This window comes from Dryobates pubescens, chromosome Z (assembly GCF_014839835.1).
Source record: "Dryobates pubescens isolate bDryPub1 chromosome Z, bDryPub1.pri, whole genome shotgun sequence".
NCBI lineage: Eukaryota > Metazoa > Chordata > Aves > Piciformes > Picidae > Dryobates > Dryobates pubescens.
Window position 1 is genome coordinate 137,722,038 of NC_071657.1, and position 19,311 is coordinate 137,741,348.

At 47.0% G+C, this 19,311-nt stretch overlaps 1 protein-coding gene across 3 annotated transcripts in view; it reads left to right on the top strand.

Moving 5' to 3' along the window:
* RAB3IP (RAB3A interacting protein) overlaps positions 1 to 16,871 on the top strand; it is a 33,845-nt gene extending 16,974 nt beyond the window's left edge. Inside the window, exons 4-11 of one of the 3 annotated variants that reach the window (XM_054178953.1) lie at positions 3,702 to 3,797; positions 6,822 to 6,899; positions 7,173 to 7,376; positions 9,351 to 9,479; positions 13,010 to 13,122; positions 13,830 to 13,929; positions 14,048 to 14,117; positions 16,494 to 16,870. In XM_054178953.1, the coding sequence (XP_054034928.1) occupies positions 3,702 to 3,797; positions 6,822 to 6,899; positions 7,173 to 7,376; positions 9,351 to 9,479; positions 13,010 to 13,122; positions 13,830 to 13,929; positions 14,048 to 14,117; positions 16,494 to 16,576 (873 nt within the window). In that variant the 3' untranslated portion in view covers positions 16,577 to 16,870. Of the gene's footprint in view, positions 1 to 3,701; positions 3,798 to 6,821; positions 6,900 to 7,172; positions 7,377 to 9,350; positions 9,480 to 13,009; positions 13,123 to 13,829; positions 13,930 to 14,047; positions 14,118 to 16,493 lie in introns of all 3 variants that reach the window. The other 2 variants (XM_009906395.2, XM_054178954.1) reach the window with 2 other exon arrangements.
* Positions 16,872 to 19,311: the final 2,440 nt, after the last annotated feature.

Sequence of the window (19,311 nt, forward strand, 5' to 3'; positions counted from 1 at the left end):
TGAGCAACCTGCTCCAGTGTGAGGTGTCCCTGCCCATGGCAGGAGGGTTGGAACTGGATGATCCTTGAGGTCCCTTTCAACACCAACAATTCTATGATATTAAAGCTGGATTTGAATTTGTTGTAGTTGTGATCAGATGGGAAGTAGGAATTTCTAAGCATAGGGATCCACCATCTGATTTTTTTCCCTCCCTGTTTCTTCCCTGTGGCTCTATGTCTCTCATCCAGGCTTTTCTTTAACACTTCCATGGACATTTACCCCACCACCTCCCTGGGCAGCACATTCCAGTGGCCAATCTCTCTGTCTGGGAAGAACTTTCTCCTCACCTCCAGCCTAAACTTCCCCTGGCACAGCTTGAGACTGTGTCCTCTTGTTCTGGTGCTGGTTGCCTGGGAGAAGAGACCAACCCCCACCTGGCTACAACCTCCCTTCAGGTAGTTGTAGAGAGCAGCAAGGTCACCCCTGAGCCTCCTCTTTTCCAGGCTAAGCAACCCCAGCTCCCTCAGCCTCTCCTCACAGGGCTGTGCTCCAGACCCCTCCCCAGCCTCGTTGCCCTTCTCTGGACACCTTCCAGCATCTCAACATCTTTCCTAAACTGAGTGGCCCAGAACTGACACAGAAAAGCCTGGATGAGGCACTTAGTGCCATGGTCTGGTTGATTGGATAGGGCTGGGTGATAGGTTGGACTGGATGATCTTGCAGGTCTCTTCCAACCTGGTTGATTCTGTGAAGTCTGACTTGTTGATATTTCCCTACTAGAGTGAAATTGGGAAGCTTTTTCCACACTGAATCATTGATTCTTCTGGAGGTGGTAGTATAGGCTGTTGGGACTGTAAATTTCATTTACTTTAAGAACCTGATCCTCAAATTTGGAGTTTCTTATTTATTTTTCAAAGGCTTCAACCTCTGCATGCTTGCTTCATTGCAGAAACAAACTGGATGTCATAATTTGGTGTCTTGTGTGTTGAATGTAGGGTATGAAGTAGATTCTCCCCTCTCCCCACGTTATTGTTCTCTCTGTATCATCAAAGGTGCCAGTCTAACAGAGGCTATTAAGGGAACTTAGAGGGGAACTTATCACTGTCTACAACTACTTAAAAGGAAGTTGTAGTCAGGTGGGGGTCAGGCTCTTCTGCCAGGCAGCTTGTGACAGGACAAGAGGGCATGGCCTGAAGCTGTGCCAGGGGAAGTCTAGGTTAGATATTAGGAAGCATTTCCAGATGGAAAGGGGAATGAGAGACTGGGATGTGCTGCCCAGGGAGGTGGTGGAGTCACCATCCCTGGAGGTGTTTAAGGCCAGACTGGATGTGGCACTTGGTGGCATGGTTTAGCTGATGCAGTGGTGTTAGGTCATAGGCTGGGCTTGATGATCTCAGAGGCCTGTTCTGTGATTCTGTGATTAGTGGAGTGTTTCTGCTCAGGCTAACACTGGTGGTTAAGTCCCTGCACTTTTACACAGCAATACATGACAGTTTAAAACACTGCATGGATTAATGAGTAAATAGATTTCCAGTGACCACCAAGGGATTTCAATGGTACTGTACAGTACATTCATCATTTTTAAAGGCCTGTTGTCACAGAATGACCTCCCTGCTCCACACTGTTCCTGGTACAAGCCAGGATGCCATTAAGCAAATGGAAGCTGTGTTTACAAGCAAGAGCTGCACTCTGCAATGGAATGCAAGGATTGTGTGCAAAATTACAGGATTTGCAATACTCTACAGATATTTACAATCAGCAAACAACACAAAAATCCCCCTGGTCAGAGCCCATGGAAGCTGTTTCACTCCACCCCTCTACCCTCCTGTCCCAAGAGCAGAGAGAAAGCAATGGGTTAGACTTAACTAAACAATGCAGCCAGGCCCAGGTCAGCCAGAAGCAGGTTAATCTCTCCTAGAACTCTGCTGAACAGTAAGCTTTCAAACTTTGCTAAACCAAAATTGCAGCTGAATAGTAAGGCCACTGGCTTGTGATTGTTAAAGATGAGTTGGCTCTCTGAAGGTGTTTTAGCAGTTCACAGGATGTTAGGAGTTGGAAGGGATCTCTGGAGATCTTCCAGTCCAACCCCTCTACCAGAGCAGGACCATAGAATCCAGCACAGGTCTCACAGGAACACATCCAGATGGGTCTTGAAAGTCCCCAGAGAAGGAGACTCCACAACCTGTCTGGGCAGCCTGTTCCAGTGCTCTGTGACCCTCACAGTGAAGAAATTCCTCCTCATTCCTTCAGCTTTGGGATAGTACAGATGAGACTGGGCATGTGTGACACTGACCCTGCCAAATCTGTGTTAAAATCTTACTGTAAAACTGGTCTGGTCAGGCCTTGGCTCAAATGTCAGCAGTGTAGACAAACAGCATTCTGGATTTCATTAAGTTGCTTTAATTTGGTTACCTAAGAGCAAGGATATAATTACAAGATGATTTTGGAGTTGTGCTAGAGGTAAGGGGATAGGTAGGGTACAATCTTTATGGTAAAATAGGCTTTAAGGTTCTTTTAGAACCGGGGACTACCTTCAGAGGAAGCTGTTTTACTTTTTGCTTTAAGGATTACTCTAAGTGTCTGTTAGGGAATGGCTTCATTCAAGTGTCTGTTAAAATCCTGGAATCAACCAGGTTGGAAAAGACCTCAGAGATCATCAACTCCAACCTATTACCTAATACCTCCTGACAACTAAACCATGGCACCAAGTGCCTCATTCAGGCTCTTCTTAAACACCCCCAGGGGTGGGGACTCCACCACCTCCCTGGGCAGCACATTCCAATGGCCAATCTCCAAACTTTCTCCTCACCTCCAGCCTACACTTCCCCTGGCACAGCTTGAGACTATGTCCTCTTCTTCTGGTGCTGGTTGCCTGGGAGAAGAGACCAACCCTCACTCCTTTCAGGTAGTTGTAGACAACAATAAGGTCTCCCCTGAGAATGGGTTAAGAGAAACTAATATTCTGTCTTTCCCAATATTTCATTTGATCTCTGTATCCTTTTTTTTACTTCAAGAGTATTTTGGAAATGCTGCTGTGTAGCTTAGAGTTCCTTTAGCTTGGCCTGGTATGTTTCATAGAATCACAGAATTGTCAGGGTTGGAAGGGACCCCAAGGAGCAGCCAGTTCCAACCCCCCCTGCCATGGGCAGGGACACCTCACACTGCAGCAGGTTGCTCACAGCCACATCCAGCCTGGCCTTCAAAACCTCCAGGGATGAGGCTGCCACCACCTCCCTGGGCAACCTGTGCCAGGCTCTCACCACGCTCATGGGGAACAACTTCTTCCTAACATCCAATCTCAATCTACCCATTTCTAGTTTTGCTCCATTCCCCCCAGTCCTATCATTCCCTGACACCCTCAAAAGTCCCTCCCCAGCTTTCTTGTAGCCCCCTTCAGATACTGGAAGGCCACAGTTAGGTCTTCTTGGAGCCTTCTCTTCTCCAGACTGAACAGCCCCAGCTCCCTCAGTCTGTTCTCATACTGAGGTTTCTGTATAGCAGGAAAAAGTAGCTCTGTGTGTACAGCAGTAACTAATTGCTTCTAGTGTTAAGAGTGATGATTTGCAAGGCTTTGCCTAGAAAGGTTTCATGTTCCTCTGATTTTTACTTGATTCTTTATTTTTCTTTCCTGCTTCTTTCTCTCCCCCTTCCTTGTGGTGTTAGCTTTAATAGGCCAACTTTACTACTCTCAGTCAGAATAAATAACTTTCAATTTTCCATAGGAGCTGAAGTTAAAAGATGAAGAATGTGAAAGGCTTTCTAAAGTGCGAGACCAACTTGGACAGGAGTTGGAAGAACTTACAGCTAGTCTGTTTGAGGTGTGTTGGAGTCTTCAATGTGATATCCTTAAAGGAAGCTGAGCCAGATGTTTCATGGAGAATCAGCACATTGTGTGCCAAAGTTTTCTGCAGTAAGCTTCTGAAGGGATCTGTGTCCTGAAGACCTGGGGGTGTTGAAGTAGAGGCTTGAGAGCAAGCAGCAGACTTTTCCTGTAGTGGAAGGAGACCGCGGTGAGCTCGTCAGGCTGCCTAGACACAAAACGAAGAGAATCAAGAAAATAACTCCAGAAAGATTCAATCTGTTTAGGCTTTTTTGGCTTTTTTTTTTTTGGCATAACTATTTTGAGACAGCTTCTCTGTCTGACAACAAGGCTAGCTAGATAAGAGCTAAATTTGGGGTTGCCATGGTGACTGAATGAAAAAGAAAAACCAACCACAAACTTGGTTCCAGATCAATGGAGGCAGCAAGAATGCAACTGTGGCATTCAGCTTTTGAATCTTGGCTCTGGCAGCATGCTGCCAACACAGACTTGAAGCATTCATACTGTGATTAGGATAGGATAGGATAGAACAGGGTAGAACAGACCAGAACAGGGTAGAATAGAATAGACCAGAACAGGGTAGAATAGAATAGACCAGAACAGGGTAGAATAGAATAGACCAGAACAGGGTAGAATAGAATAAGAATAGGGTAGAACAGGGTAGAATAGAATAGAACAGAACAGGGCAGAACAGAATAGAATAGGGTAGGGTAGAATAGGGTAGGGTAGAATAGAATAGGGTAGAATATAATAGGGTAGAATTAACCAGGTGGGAAAAGACCTTTGAGATCATCCAGCCCAACCTATCACCCAACACCATCTCATCAACTAAACCATGGCACCAAGTGCCTCATCCAGGCTCTTCCTAAACACCTCCACCACTTCCCTGGGCAGCCCATTCCAGTGACCAACCAGGGTAGAACCTGGTTACCAAGGGAGAAGCCTGAACTTCAGATGGGACCTTTTTATTTTCACTTTGAGAAAGAGGCAGTAGTTCTGGCAAAGATTCTGAGCTTGGATTATACAGGGCAAAAAAAGTAGTCTTAAATCCATACTTGAAGCATAATCAGTTCTCATTTTATCATAGGAATATATATAGGAAAATATATTTAGCCTCTCTCTCTATATATATAGGCTAAATTGTGATGCCTGTAAGTGTCAGAATACATTTCATAATCTGAGGATGATTTATACATTTATCAAATTATAAACATTGGGTGGGTGGTTTTTTTTCCCCCCCCATATACATAAAGATACAAGATTAGGTAGGTTTTAGAAGCAGCATTTAAGCCTAGGATGTTGAATTGGTATAAAAGTGATGATTAAGGCTGACACTAAACCCCCAAAATAATCACATTTCAAACTGCTCTGTGGGTTGGCAATGCATTTTATTTTGTCATCCTGGTACTAGGGCAGAGTTGCTCAAGATATTAAGCAGTTCCTCTGTGTAGAGAGCAAATGGGAGACTGGAGAGGTACTTTTTAGCAGAAATGCTTGTGTATGTTGGGAGGGGAGGAAAGCCTTGGGCAGGTATTTTAACTGTAGGGGAACAGAGAATTATCAGTGAGGTTCTTCTCCATCAGTGTCACTTCCTGACTTAGAACAGTGCATCAGTTTGTTAAAGCTCTGTTTGAAATCTAGCACATGATTAGTACTAATTGAAGTTTTAATTACTCAGCACTGTCATGGGCATGTCACCTGAATACCCTGTGCTGGTCTGGCTTCACTTAAGAGACCCTAACTGAGCACAGCGTTGAGGTTTCTCGATGCTTGCGCTGGAATCCACAGCCCTTCAATTCACCTTCTGCTCTGATTGCCACTGACTTCAGCGACCATGCCAGTGGCTAGGATAGCTTCTATATTGATGCACCTCAGTGGAGGCTCCAGGCTTGTTTTGCACAGCTGAGTTTGTGTAGTTACTCCATCAGAGCACTGCAGTAGGCACCGTACCCTGCTTTGCTTCCCAAGCTGCGTCACCCAGCGGACCCTGCATGATCGATGTTAAATGTATCTGTACACATTGTATAAATGTGTATGTGCCCATCCCTGCATGTGTCTGTTGTTACTGGAGAAGAGTTTTTACAAACCCATATGGTAACAGCTGTGTTGTATGCCAGTGGGAGTCAGGTCTTTTGGTCTGGTGCTGTATGAACTTCTTTTGTTCTATTTATATAGCGTCCAGATACGTGCTAGGCGCTTTACAGATATGAGAGGGCTCCTAAGCCCAAGTCCTGTAGCTGGGGGCCCTGATGTTTTAATCTCTGTTGCCTTCAGTAAACACCAAATAAGAACAGGAATTTGATGCCAAATTGCTGGGTCAGAGCCCAGAACTAACACATTATGCAGACAAAAGGCTTAGAGGTATGAGGTGAAAAGAATGCCTAAAACCCAACCCCAGCCCTTTTATGCTTTCTGCTTTATTGGCTCGGTCATGTGTCTTGGTTTGGATTGGTTATTAGTCCTGCTCAAGAAATGTTTATTATTCCACAGATTACTTTTAAGCTGTTGCTTTGTTTTATTGATGGTAAGAGTTGAAACTTGATAGTTGCCTGACCGGTTCCTTCATGCAGGACTTTCCAGTTGCCTGCAACTGGTTGTTCTGGCTAGAAGGGAGAAGTTCTTTTGAGTGAGCTACTGTGCCCATGCTGCTTTTGTTGCTGCTGGTTGAGTCTTTCTCTTGGGGGTCAAGGAACTTGGCAGCCACCAAGCATGACTGGAGCCTGGTGTTCATGAAGAGAGGTATTGTTCCTGCTGGAGGAGGGTGGGGGAAGTTGCTGAATTCTGGGTTCAGGACCAAGTAGCATAAGCTTTGGTGGGGCAGTGATGAATTCAAGTGATAGGTTTGTAGGGATTGGGTTTTTTTGGTATGTAACTATTTCAAACTGTTGTTCAACTTACTAGTCATGGGTAGTCTTCATGAAGCAAAAGTATGTCCTTAATTGTTTGGGTTTTGTACTGGTGGTTCTAGGCTTGTGTGAAGTACTTACATCAGCTAAACATCATTTTACTTTTTTTTGTATAGGAAGCACACAAAATGGTTAAAGAAGCTAATGTCAAACAAGCTGCAGCTGAAAAGCAGTTAAAAGAAGCACAAGGAAAAGTGAGTTCTGTCCAACTTGTTTGCTGCTTCCCCCCCCACAATTATAAACTTAAAGTGTGAGTCATAAAGATGTAAACAGAGCATTCCCTGTAAACTTTACTATTTTAGTTGTTTTGTGTCCTAGCTGACACCTATGGACACAGCTGGCTCCTCAGCAAGGTGCATATGAAGTTGTGATTTGAGCAAAGCTAACTGGAAGTTTTATTACATGGCTTAATGTAGCCTAAGATGGCATTGTGGGTTGTTAATGACTTTGTTTCCCTCCCCCCAAAGATTGATGTCCTCCAGGCTGAAGTAGCAGCGTTGAAAACACTGGTACTGTCCACTTCACCTACATCTCCAACCAAGGAGTTTCAGTCTGGTGGAAAAACTCCCTTTAAGAAAGGCCATGCAAGGAACAAGAGTACAAGCAGCGCTATGGGTGGCAGTCATCAGGACCTTACCATGATGCAGCCAATTGTAAAGGACTGTAAAGAGGTAATGCTGCAAGGATTGTCCTCTTTTTGCTGAGAGGGTGGCTTTGCTCTCTTGTTTTACAGTAAACCTGGGATACATTAGATCTTCATCTAATGCTGACTGGTTTAGAGATATTTGTTCATTGAAGAAGGAATTTTTCTTCATACCAATGGTTGGTGATTTTTTTCCAGCTTTTGTTTACCTTTTAAGTCATGAGGAGATGAGAGAAGGTTTGAAACATTGGAATGAATCATAAAATTGTCAGGGTTGGAAGGGACCTCAAGGAAGAACTTCTTCCTAACATCCAAGCTGAATCTCCCCAGTTCTAGTTTTGCTCCATCCCCCCAGTCCTATCACTCCCTGACACCCTCAAAAGTCCCTCCCCAGCTTTCTTGTAGCCCCCTTCAGATGCTGGAAGGCCACAATAAGGCCTCCTCAGAGCCTTGTCCTGTTGAGTTAAATCTAGAAAGTAACCAAGCTAATCAGAAATCCATCTGTATTTTTTAGACTCCTAGAGTACAAATCAAAAATGACTTTCTTTTCCTCCCCCCTGCTTGGTGTCTCCTGATTGCATTCATTTTCAAGCCAGGCCTGAGATGAGTTTTGAGGTATGAGAGACATTCCTTTAGGGGGGGCAAGTTACACCTCTTGAGTTTCGTGTGTACAGTGAGGTTGGTGGCTTAGCAACCAGCACATTTATGGACTGGCTTAATTAAGATGGCTGCTCCTGATTGCTCCTGAGTGTAAGGTGAGTAGCTCTCATGGAAAAAACAAATTTGCCAGTCTAATTTTTTTTTTCTGTGTGGATTGAAAGGCAACAGAAAGGACAAAAGAGTTCCCCAAAATATTGGTGTTACAAAAATAAACCTGGCAAAGTGCTGGCAGCTCAGAGAAGGGGTGAAAGAGCAAGAGCCTGGAAGAGGCTGGTTCAGAGCAGTGTACTTTTGGTAGTCAAATATGTTAATTTTTAGCACATGTTCTTTCTCCTCTTATCTCAACTACAATTGAATGCACCAGCAGCAGTGTGCAGATGACACCAAGCTGAGTGGTGCTGTTGATACACCAGAGGGACAGGATGGCATCCAGAGGCACCTGGACAGGCTGGAGAGGTTCAGCAAGAGCAAGTGCAGGGTCCTGCACCTGAGTTGGAACAATGCTCACTGTCAATACAGACTGGGGGAGGAGGGGATAGAAAGCTGATTTGAGAGTGCTGATGGATGAGAAGCTGGACAGGAGCAGTGTGAGCTTGCAGCACAGAAGGCAAATCACATCCTGGGCTGCATCCAAAGCAGCATTGCCAGCAGAGCCAGAGAGGTGATTCTGACACTTTGCTCTGCTCTGGTGAGACCTCACCTGGAGTACTGCAGCCAGCTCTGGAGCCCTCAATACAGGAAGGACATAGAGCTGATGGAGCAGGCCCAGAGGAGGGCCATGAAAATGATCAGGGGGTTGGAGCACCTCTGCTACAAGGACAGGCTGAGGGAGCTGGGGGTGTTCAGCCTGGAGAAGAGGAGGCTCCAGGGAGACCTAACAGCAGCCTGCCAGTACCTGAAGGGGGCTACAAGAAGGATGGAGAGAGACTGTTTGCAAAGGCCTGCAGGGACAGGAGCAGGGGCAGTGGCTTCAAACTAGAGCAGAGCAGATTTAGATTGGATGTTAGGAGCAAGCTCTTTACTCTGAGGGTGGTGGAACACTGGAACAGGTTGCCCAGGGAGGTGGTTGGGGGGCCCCATCCCTGGAGATATTCAAGGTGAGGCTGGACAGGGCTCTGGGCAACCTGATCTAGTTGGGGATGTCCCTGCTGACTGCAGAGGGGGTTGGACTGGATGAGCTTCAGAGGTTCCTTCCAACCCAGCCCATTCTGTGAGAGCATTTCTTCTTCTGCAGTGGAAAGCACTCAGCTGGAATGCTCCTTGTTTGCCTGTGGATGTTTGCAGATGCTGCACACCAGTGTAGGAATTGCAGCACTGAAACATGTGAATCTTTGTGTTCTAGGCTGACCTGTCTTTGTACAATGACTTCAGATCTTGGAAGGATGAGCCTACCATGGACAGGACCTGCCCTTTCTTGGACAAAATCTATCGGGAAGATATTTTTCCATGTTTAACCTTCTCCAAGAGTGAGGTAAAGGGAAGCAGACTCAATGTGGCCTCTGCCCCTTTCCCCTTCACTCTTCTACATGAAGCTAACAGCCTGCATGAAAATGGTTGTGTGTGAAGTTTCACCTTTTTGTTTGTTTGTTTCCTTGGGGTGCAGCACTTTACAGCAAAGCGCTGAAGTATCTGGAGTGCTGAAATGATCTTTTGTTCTGCCTTTTCTCCACTGTGATGCTAGTCCACACATGGCCCTTCTAGGTCTTCTCCTCTGGATGCAGAGGTTGTAGGAATGGTTTGTGTTTTGGCTTTGGGGTTTTTTTTCCCCTCCCCCTGATATTTTTAAGATACTGTTTTATGGAAACAGTGGCACAGCTGCTTCTGTATAGATGTATCATTTATATAGAAGTCTTGTATTCAGGTAAGTATGTATATTACCTATAGATATATTATCAACTAGGTAGCAGCAGCAGCTAGAGACCAGCAGCTAGCTAGGTGCCATTGTATATAATTCATATCTATATGATTTTATGGACTGTTGCTCTCCAGTATCCCTCATGGCAGGCTGCAGGCACAGCCTGGATGTTTTCTTTGCTTACAGGAATTAGGCACTTAGGGATTTTATGTTTGGGAACAAGGTCTTAGATGAACCAAATTACAAGGAAAGGGAGGAGGTTTTTCCTCTCCTGGGAATAAGGTCAAACTGATTCTGGCTTCAAGTGCTTTACTCTGCTTTTGGTTCTTCAGTAGCACTTACAGGTTGCAGTTGTGATACCAGTCCCCAGGGGAAAGGGACCATATTATGAGATCTCTGTTCAAATAAGAACACATTTTAAAGCCCCTCAGACTTTTTTTCCCCCTATTAGAATGAAATACTTCACTTGGAAGATGCTCTGTTGTCTTCATGACATTTATCTGTTGTCCCCCATGCTTTTCCACCTGCTGTTACTTGCTGACCCTCAGTCTTTTAGTCCATTGCATACCAATTCATTATGATGGCTACACAGCAGCATAACAACCTCTCCCACTAAAAACTTTACTTGGTTGCTATGGAAATCAAAATGTTTCTGCAGTAGGTAGAAGTAGGCCATCCTGCTACGTTTCCCAGCAACTAACTTATTTATTTTCCTGCTTCAGTGATGATATAATTGCTGTAGGATTGCATTTCCTCCTCCTGTAGTGGCTGCAGGTTTGCATTTCCTCCTCCTGCAGTGGCTTCAGGTTTGCATTTCCTCCTCCTGTAGTGGCTGCAGGTTTGCATTTCCTCCTCCTGCAGTGGCTGCAGGTTTGCATTTCCTCCTCCTGCAGTGGCTTCAGGTTTGCATTTCCTCCTCCTGTAGTGGCTGCAGGTTTGCATTTCCTCCTGAGGAAAGAAAGAGGCTTCCAGGACCTGTCAGTTATGATCAGTGATTGTTTCTAGCTGCTGTGCACAGTGACTGTTTTCACTTGAAGATCAATGAACTCATGTGCAGCTAAACCAAACATGCCTTGTGGTTTTGCATCACTGGGAATGCAGCTGGGTTGAAGTCTTGCATTCACTCTCAGTAGCCTCTTGTGGATGAGTGTAGTGGATATGGAGGATCTGGAGGTGCTAGGAGGTGTCCAGAGAAGTGCCATGAGGATGAGCAGAGGGCTGGAGCTGCTCTGCTATGAGGACAGACTGAGGGAGTTGGGGTTGTTCAGTGTGGAGAAGAGAAGGTTCTGAGGAGACCTTACTGTGGCCTTCAAGTTTCTGCAGGGGGCTACAAGAAAGCTGGGGAGGGACTTCTGAGGGTGTCAGGGAGGGATAGGACTGGGGGGGATGGAGCAAAACTAGAAGTGGGGAGATTCAGATTGGATGTGTTTGCAGCGAGGCTGGATGTGGCTGTGAGCAGCCTGCTGCAGTGTGAGGTGTCCCTGCCCATGGCAGGGGGGTTGGAACTGGCTGATCCTTGAGGTCCCTTCCCACCCTGACAATTCTATGATAAAACAGAGAGTGGAGGGAGCCTGGGCACAGAATTACTTTGCTAGCAATAATAATTACACCTTCTTGTAAATCAGCTCATGGCTGTTCCTTGTCCATATTTAAACAGTAGTCTGGGGCAAGTGCTGAGTCCAGAGAAGCAAAGTGAGTGTATTTCTGGTGTCTTATGATGTCCTAGCAGCAAAGGCCTGAGGCAAGTTGCACTTTTGCTTCCTGGTGGTGGTGTTTTAATTCGCATTTGAAAGTTGCAGCTGGGCCTTTCTATATATCCTGGCTGCTGTATACCACGTTGCCTTTTCTCTCTCTTGTTTAGTCTCACTTGCTTGAACACATTTCTGAAGCTATCTTGGGCTGAAGCACAGTGACATAGCATTTACTTGATTGTTTTTCTTTCTTTGCAAGGTAATGTGCTGCATCATTTGGTCTTTCCATAGGCTATCAGAACAGCAGAGCAAGTTTTGTTTGAACTAAAGGAAGTGTGTGCTGTGTTCAGTCTGTGACGTGAGCACTGCCTGCACAAACGCTCCTGAGGAGGGACTGAAAACACAGTTAGCTTTTTAAACATGCCTGACTACATTCCCAGCTGGAAAGGCAGTTCTCCTGCCTCAGGGAAGGCAGGCAGGGTTATTTGGAGGGCAGGATTTAAGCAGCAGCCTGGGAATGGGACCTCTTAGAATCATAGAAGCAACCATGTTGGAAAAGACCTCAGAGATCATCAAGTCCAAGCTGTCACCCAGCACCTCATGACAACTAAACCATGGCTCCAAGTGCCACATCCACTCCCCTCCTGAACACCTCCAGGGATGGGGACTCCACCACCTCCCTGGGCAGTACATCCCAGTGGCCAATCTCTCTTGCTGGGAAGAACTTTCTCCTCACCTCCAGCCTAAACCTCCCCTGGCACAGCTTGAGACTGTGTCCTCTTGGTCTGGTGCTGGTTGCCTGGGAGAAGAGACCAACCCCCACCTGGCTACAACCTCCCTTCAGGTAGCTGTAGACAGCAAGGTCTCCCCTGAGCCTCCTCTTCTGCAGGCTAAGCAACCCCAGATCCCTCAGCCTCTCCTCCCAGGGCTGTGCTCCAGACCCCTCCCCAGCCTTGTTGCCCTTCTCTGGACAACTTCAAGTCTCTCAATGTCCTTCTTAAATTGAGGAGCCCAGAACAGGACACAGGACTCAAGGTGTGGCCTAAGCAGTGCTGAGCACAGGGCACAATGACCTCCCTGCTCCTGCTGGCCACACTGCTCCTGATGCAGGCCAGGATGCCTTTGGCCTTCTTGGCCACCTGGGCTCACTGCTGGCTCATATTCAGCTACTATCACCCAGTACCCCCAGGTTCCTTTCTGCCTGGCTGCTCTCAGTCACTCTGACCCCAGCCTGTAGCACTGCCTGGGGTTGCTGTGGCCGAAGTGCAGCACAAGGAAGTGCTGACAACAAAAGCAAAATCTCACTTGGAACTGAGTTTCTGTTTGGTGAGTTGGTTGATTATTCTTCTCCCCACCTCAGTGTTCCTAAATTTAGAGGGGAAGAAATACATCACTGCTTTGAGGCAAGGGGGAAGACAGAGCTGTTTTTAACTGCTTTCTAACTTTCTCTTGCAGTTGGCCTCAGCTGTTCTGGAAGCTGTTGAAAACAACACCCTGAGCATTGAACCTGTTGGCTTGCAGCCTGTTCGGTTTGTGAAAGCTTCTGCAGTCGAATGTGGAGGACCAAAGTATGTTGAGGCTTAACAGACAGAAGGGGGAATCTTGACTCATTAACTCCTGGGTTGAGAGAGCTGCTCTCAGCTCATCATTTCAGTCATATGTGTGTATTTTACATTTTATTGCCTGGAGTCTCCCAGCCCTCAGCTATCAATAGACTTCAAGACTGCTATGATGAAATTTTGAGGGGGCAAGTAAGCAATGAATAAATTTAAGCCTTAGAAAAAAAGAGCATTACAGAACAAACCTTTGAGAGAGAGCTGTTTGCTTCACTTAGGAGACACTGACCTCAAAAGTAACATTCACTTCCTTGGAGAAGACCAGCCTGATACTTAAAAACCAGGCACTTTTAGGGTGTCAGGTAATGATGGGACTTGGGGGAATGGAGCTGAACTAGAAATGGGTAGATTCAGATTGGATGTTAGGCAGAAGTTGTTCCCCATGAGGGTGGTGAGAGACTGGCACAGGTTGCCCAGGGAGGTGGTGGCAGCCTCATCCCTGGAGGTGTTTGCAGCCAGGCTGGATGTGGCTGTGAGCAACCTGCTGCAGTGTGAGGTGTCCCTGCCCATGGCAGGGGGGTTGGAACTCCTTGAGGTCCCTTCCAACCCTGACAGTTCTGTGATAGGAAGCAATGGCATCAACACCTTCAAACAGGTGGAGGTGTTAGATGTTGGTGTCAGATTTGTTTATTAAACCTTGCAAACTTGATGTTCCCTAGGAAATGTGCTCTGAGTGGGCAGAGCAAGTCCTGCAAGCACAGAATCAAACTAGGAGATTCCAGCAGCTATTACTACATCTCTCCTTTCTGTCGTTACAGGGTGAGTAGATGTGCTGTGAAGTCATTTGGAGGGGAGGAGCTTATTCTTCCCCTCCCCACCTCCCAGACCATTATACAGCACCACATTAACTCCCAGTATTTCTTTTGTCTGGATTCAGATCACTTCTGTGTGCAACTTCTTTACCTATATTCGATACATCCAGCAGGGCCTGTTGAAGCAGCAAGATGGTGAGTGGGAAGCTGCATTTGGCATCCAGGAATAGGCCCTTTCCACAGTGCATGTGCTTAAAACCTGCCAGGGGAGCTGTTTGTTGGTAGTCACTGTTGTGATTGCAAGAATTGGGTCATTTAGTAGTCATTGTTGTGGGTTGCAGGAGTTTGGTCCTGTTCCACTCTCCAATAAAGCTAAATAAATCCCCAGTCATTTTTTGCTCCCCCTTAGAACTCCTTTGTGTTATTCAGTGTGGCAGTTCAGGCTGGGTGCCTCCTGCTCCTGCCACATAAGTTACATCTCTGGTGTCCTCAGTGTCCAACCCAGTAGGTGGACACAGGCAACAGCCTGTTTCATACCCATAATATCCTGTGCCCTACAAACCCATCTGCAAAGTCCTTCTCTGCCTCTTTCTTCCCTCTCTGCTCCCATGGGAGATGCTCCCTATCAGGTAATGCAGGGGGAGTGTCTCAAGGCCTCTTAGGTCTGTCTGGGCCTAATGCCAGGAGGAGAAGGGGTTGGGGCAGTCTCAGCCCTGGCCAGCCTGAGACTAGCCTAGCAGTGTGGGGGGAAGAAAGAGCCCTGGGGGGTTTGGGTGCACCCTCAGGTGGGCAGAAGGGAAGTGCTGGGAGGCTTTTGGGTGTGCTGTAAGGGGCTCTGTATGCTTTGGGGTATCTTTGCCACTAGGCTTTGCAGCTTCTGTAAAACACTAATTGCTTTCTCCATTTAAGCTTTCCATCACTTCTGCAATCCCTCTGTGTGATGAGTGTCATTCTTTTGCCCCTCTCAGGGGCAAGAGAGGATCTGCCTGGCCTCAAAGCAGGACATGCAGTATGAAAATGCTATGTAAAATTATGGAACAAGAGGAGTTAGGAATTTTTTTCCCACACAGTATTAAAAACAGCAAAGAAAGGTCTCTCCCACAGAACATGGGAACATTGTAGAGCAAAGCAACTTCACTCAGGTTCTGGGCCATTTATTCTTCTTGTGCTTGGTGTTTTGGTGCATCTTCCTCTGCCCTGCTCAGACCACAGCTGCAATCCTGTGTCCAGTTCTGGGCTCCCTAGTTCCAGAGAGACAGAGACCTGCTGGGGAGAGGCCAAGGGAGAGCCAGGAGGATGCTTAGGGGACTTGAGCATCTCCCCTGTGAAGAGAGACTGAGAGCCCTGGGGCTGTTGAGTCTGGAGAAGAGAAGGCTGAGAGGGATCTGATCAATGTCTCTCAATAGCTGAGGGCTGAGGGTCAAGTGGAGGGGGCCAAGCTCTTGTGGGTGGTGCACAGCAATAAGGAACAATGGAGACAAACTTGACCAGAGAAGGTTTCAGCTCAGCATGAGGAGAAACTTCTTTGCAGTGAGGGTGCCAGAGCCCTGGAGCAGGCTGCCCAGAGAGGTTGTGGAGTCTCCCTCTGTGGAGCCTTTCCAACCCCAGCTGGATGCATTCCTGTGTGAACTCCCCTGGGTGCTGCTGTTCTGGCAGGGGGTTGGACTGGATGATCTCTGGAGGTCCCTTCCAACCTCTAACATTCTGTGATCTTCTCCCTTTGTTCACTGAGGATGCAGGCAGCTGCTTCTGCCAGAGTGGCTATCAGAGGAACTGATAAGAATGACAATCTTAAAAAATCACTGACTTTATGAAATTGTAGAAGTAACCAGGAAAGCATTCTGTAAGCATTTTCTGACTTGGGTCTTGGGCACTGCTGTGGCATGGCAAAGTTTCTTGACTGGTGCTCAAGTTATACATGAAAGGCTTCAGTAACCCCTGTCTCAAAAGGGAAGTGTGATTTTTACTGCTATTGCCTCAGAATCACAGAATGTTAGGGGTGGGAAGCTCATCCAGTCCAACCCCCCTGCCAGAGCAGGATCACAGAGAGCAGATCACACAGGAGCACATCCAGGTGGGTTTTGAATATCTCCATAGAAGGAGATTCCACAACCTCCTTGAGCAGCCTGTTCCAGTGCTTTCTGACCCTCACAGCAAAGAAGTTCTTCCTCATGCTGAGGTGGAACCTCCTGTGCTGGAGGTTCACATCCACTGCTCCTGGTCCTATCCCAGGGCACAAGTGATCAGAGGATGTCCCTGTCCCTTCCTTCCTGACCCCCAGCCCTCAGCTATTGATAGACATTGATCAGATCCCCTCTCAGCCTTCTCCTCTCCAGACTAACCAGCCCCAGGGCTCTCAGCCTCTCCTCCCCAGGCAGTGCTGCAGTCCCTTTGGCATCCATGTAGCCCTCCCTTGGACTCTATCCAGCAGTTCCCTGTCCCTGTTCAACTGGGGAGCCCAGACCTGGATGCAATATTCCAGGTTCCTTTTGAGGTTCCCTTAAAGTGTTGGCAGGCTGAGAAAAGATCTGAATGGTTATTTAATGGCAATTCTGTCCTTTTCTTTTGTAGTGGATCAGATGTTCTGGGAAGTGATGCAGCTGAGAAGAGAGATGTCACTAGCAAAACTTGGCTATTACAAGGAAGAGCTCTAAATCTTTTTACTCTTGCTCATGCATGACCACCAGTGACTGTGCATCACTCAAATTCCTCAGTCTTTCTCTTTTTTTGTCTTCTTTTTTCCTCACTTGATATTTATTTCCACAAAGTGGGTCCAAGATCTTTCTCCTTTTTGCAGATTGCACTCAAGAAGTACTGTGATTGTTTTCAACTGGCCTCTGCTGTATATGCCTACATAGAACACTTAGTTGAACCCACGTGGTCAGCACTTGGAGGGTGTATTAGTGATTGTAATTTACATTTGGAAACAAAAACTTCTGATTAAAGTGTTAGTCTGAAGCAGTGTCTGCCTTCTGTTCTTTGGTGCAGAATGATGTGAGCCTCCCTGAAGAGCCTGGATGAGCCACTTGGTGCCATGGTTTAGTTGATGAGATGGTGTTGGGTGATAGGTTGGACCTGATGATCTCAAAGATCTTTTCCAGCCTGGTTTATTCTATTCTGTTCTGTTCTATTCTATTCTAGTCTAGTCTATTCCATTCCATTCTATTCCATTCCATTCTATTCCAGTCTGTCCTATCCTGTCCTATCCTGTCCTATCCTGTCCTATCCTGTCCTATCCTGTCCTATCCTGTCCTATCCTATCCTATCCTATCCTATCCTATCCTATCCTATCCTATCCTATCCTATCCTATCCTATCCTATCCTATCCTATCCTATCCTATCCTATCCTTATTCTATTCCATTCTAAAAGTCAGTCAAACATCTGTTTAGATGCATGTTTGTGTTCTCCTAAGCGTCTATGCCAGATACACTTAACAGGAGCCTAGGAGAACTTTGGAATCCTTCAATACATCCTGGGCTGCAGCAAGAGAAATTTGGCCAGCAGGGTGAGGGAGGGGATTCTCCCCCTCTGCTCCACTCTGCTGAGACCCCACCTGGAGCACCGTGTCCAGATCTGGAGTCTCTATTACAGGAAGGACCTGGATGTGCTGGAAGGTGTCCAGAGCAGGGCCACAAGGATGAGCAGAGGGCTGGAGCTGCTCTGCTATGAGGACAGACTGAGGGAGTTGGGGTTGTGCAGTCTGGAGAAGAGAAGGCTCTAAGGAGACCTTACTATGGCCTTCCAGTTTCTGCAGGGAGCTACAAGAAAGCTGGGGAGGGACTTCTGAGGGTGTCAGGGAGGGATAGGACTGGGGGGGATGGAGCAAAACTAGAAATGGGGAGATTGAGATTGGCTGTTAGGAAGAAGTTGTTCCCCATGAGGGTGGTGAGAGCCTGGCACAGGTTGCCCAGGGAGGTGGTGGAAGCCTCACCCCTGGAGGTGTTTGCAGCCAGGCTGGATGTGGCTGTGAGCAACCTGCTGTAGTGTGAAGTGTCCCTGCCCATGGCAGGGGGGTTGGAACTGGCTGATCCTTGAGGTCCCTTCCAACCCTGACAATTCCATGATCCAGTGCTGCTTGTCTGTGTTTTTCATTGCCAAATAAGTTTCTCTTCTTCCATTGTGTTACAGAGTCAACAGCACCCTGAATCCAGGTGTCTGCCCTCTAGAGCAGGCTGCTTTGCAAACATCAAGGAGCAGTACAATTACCTTGGCCACTCTTTGGCTCAAAATCTGTCCTGACCCCTGTATTGACTGCTGAAAACTTTCTATTCCCTTCTGATTTTCAGTCATTACATTTCTTTCATTCCTTTAAACGATCTCTTTTTTTTTCTCCTCCTGCTTTTTTGGTGGTTTGAGTTTCCAGTGGTTTATACATCCATTTCCCAGGGCTCCCCTTGAAGCTGGAAAATATCCATTATGTGATTTCTTTAATGTGATGATGACCATTTCCATTGAGTGTTATCAGCTTCTTCACACACAATTTGCTACAAAGAGAACCCAAAGGAGGATTCTGGCTTCTTAAGGAAGTTGCTTTGTCTGTTCAAGTGCTGCTGTTGCACTTCAAGTGGTCTTTTGTTCCCCTGGGCACAGTCGAAGATGAAAGCAGACCGTTGATTAGGTTACAAAGAACATAGCTGTGGGTGTTTCACAGAGTCACAGGATGCTGAGGGTGCTAGAGGTTGGCTTAGAGGCCAGGTGCAGTAGGTGCAGCACACTGGCAGCACATTTGTAACAGGGGAAGTTCTGAAGTAGCAGCAAAGCACTTTGCCAAACCAGCCTGAGAGCACTGAGGAGCCTGGCCCAACCCTGTTGGATTCTCATCCTTTTGTTCCTCCTATCTGAATTTAGGATAACCTGCTTGGATCTCAAACACCTCTTCTGTTGTTAATGTAGTCCACAGGAAAATGATTCACAGTGACACTGTACATTAGAGGTTGGAAGGGACCTCCAGAGATCATCCAGCCCAACTCCCCTGCCAAAGCAGCATCACCCAGGGCAGTCCACACAGGAATGCATCCAAAGGGGGTTTTGACATTCTCCAGAGGAGGAGACTCCACAAACTCTCTGGGCAGCCTGTGCCAGGGCTCTGGGACCCTCACTGCAAAGAAGACTTTCCTCATGTTGAGGTGCAAGTTTGGTGCTGTAGTTTCCATCCATTGCCCCTTGTCCTATCCCAGGGCACAAGTGAGCAGAGGCTGTCCCTGTCCCTTCCTTCCTGACCCCCAGCCCTCAGCTATTGAGAGACATTGATCAGATCCCCTCTCAGTCTTCTCCTCTGCAGACTCAACAGCCCCAGGGCTCTCAGCCTCTCCTCCCCAGGCAGTGCTGCAGTCCCTTCAGCATCCTTGGAGCCCTTCCTTGGACTCTCTCCTGCAAATCCCTGTCTCC